Source organism: Haplochromis burtoni, unplaced genomic scaffold (genome assembly GCF_018398535.1).
Source record: "Haplochromis burtoni strain Fernald_Lab_line unplaced genomic scaffold, NCSU_Asbu1 Contig_388, whole genome shotgun sequence".
NCBI classification, from domain to species: domain Eukaryota; kingdom Metazoa; phylum Chordata; class Actinopteri; order Cichliformes; family Cichlidae; genus Haplochromis; species Haplochromis burtoni.
In genome coordinates this window covers 280,727-281,938 of record NW_024582749.1, presented here as the reverse complement: position 1 = coordinate 281,938, position 1,212 = coordinate 280,727, and the positions used below count along the sequence as shown (strand labels likewise).

Below are 1,212 nucleotides of genomic sequence, written 5' to 3'. Positions count from 1 at the left end.
AAGAATGAGATCATTCGTCAGCGTGCACAGAGCCGACTCACAAATTATCAGTAAAACTTGATCTATACAGCATGTTGTGATATTTTTATTCAAAAGTGCTTCACAACAAAAATGCTGAACATAAAAACCAGAGTCTGGGATACACTGTTTTCAGCCTCGAACAATGTACAGACAGCACGCCCTGATCACATGACCTCAGGGAGTAGCTGGTTATGTGTGTGTCATCCCGAGCCGGGGTGGTTTGTTTTAGGTTTGCCTTTTTTCACATGAGATGTAGGGTTTTGTCATTTTTAATCTTTTAATTATATTCTTAAGTGTGATTTTTAGTTCTTATAGCTTATCGCATGCTTTTATTGTGAAACCTGTTTTTAATCTGTTTCCGGGAGTCACCTTACACCAGGGGTAGGCAACTCCAGGCCTCGAGGGCCGGTGTCCTGCAGGTTTTAGATATCATCCTGTGTCAACACACCTGAATCAAATGATTAGTTCATTACCAGCCTGTGGAGAACTTCAAGACATGTTGAGGAGGTCATTTAGCCATTTAAATCAGATGTGTTGGATCAAGGACACATCTAAAACCTGCAGGACACCGGCACTCGAGCCCTGGAGTTGCCTACCCTGCCTTACACTTATCACTAATCATCCTTATGTGCGAGAGTTCATGTCCTGGAAGGACTCCGCCCTTGACCAATCAGGGTGAGCTTTTCGGTCACCAAAAACCAATAAGAGGATTTTGAGAGTGCTAGACAGATGTGGTGGTCTGCCTGGTGGTCATGTCTGTGCACCAACCCTGGTTGTTCCCTAGCAGGAACAAAACTCTCTGGAGTTTTTAAAATAAAAAGTAAGTTATAGCAGTAACAAACCTGTCTGGGGTTGGCTGTCATTGTAGGTGGAGATGCTTCCACACACAGCTATTCTTCCAAAGTTCTTCATTTGCTGCAGGACGACATCTGACGAAGGGCCTCCCACCTAAAACAAAGCAGCAGAGTCACTTACATACATCATAACATGTTGTAAGGAATGCAGTGTGAATGCAAGAGAAGAGCTCAGCAATGATTAAATATTACATGCAAGCTTGAAACTGCACCACCACTGCTCACATTTTCAAAGAAGCAATCGTATCCTTCAGGTGAAGCCTTCCTCAGAGCCTCCTCCAGGGAACCCACAGTTTTGTAGTTGAAGACCTCATCAAATCCCAGCTCTTTGAGGTAA

General features: G+C 43.6%; 1 protein-coding gene across 1 annotated transcript in view; it reads right to left on the bottom strand.

Annotated features, from left to right (window-relative positions):
* LOC102304639 (prostaglandin reductase 1) overlaps window positions 1-1,212 on the bottom strand; it is a 26,225-nt gene that overhangs the window by 999 nt on the left and 24,014 nt on the right. Inside the window, exons 7-8 of the mRNA XM_042212718.1 lie at window positions 1,101-1,212; window positions 864-969 (exon numbers count right to left, since the gene is read on the bottom strand). Coding sequence (XP_042068652.1) covers window positions 864-969; window positions 1,101-1,212 — 218 coding nt within the window. The remainder of the gene's footprint in view (window positions 1-863; window positions 970-1,100) is intronic.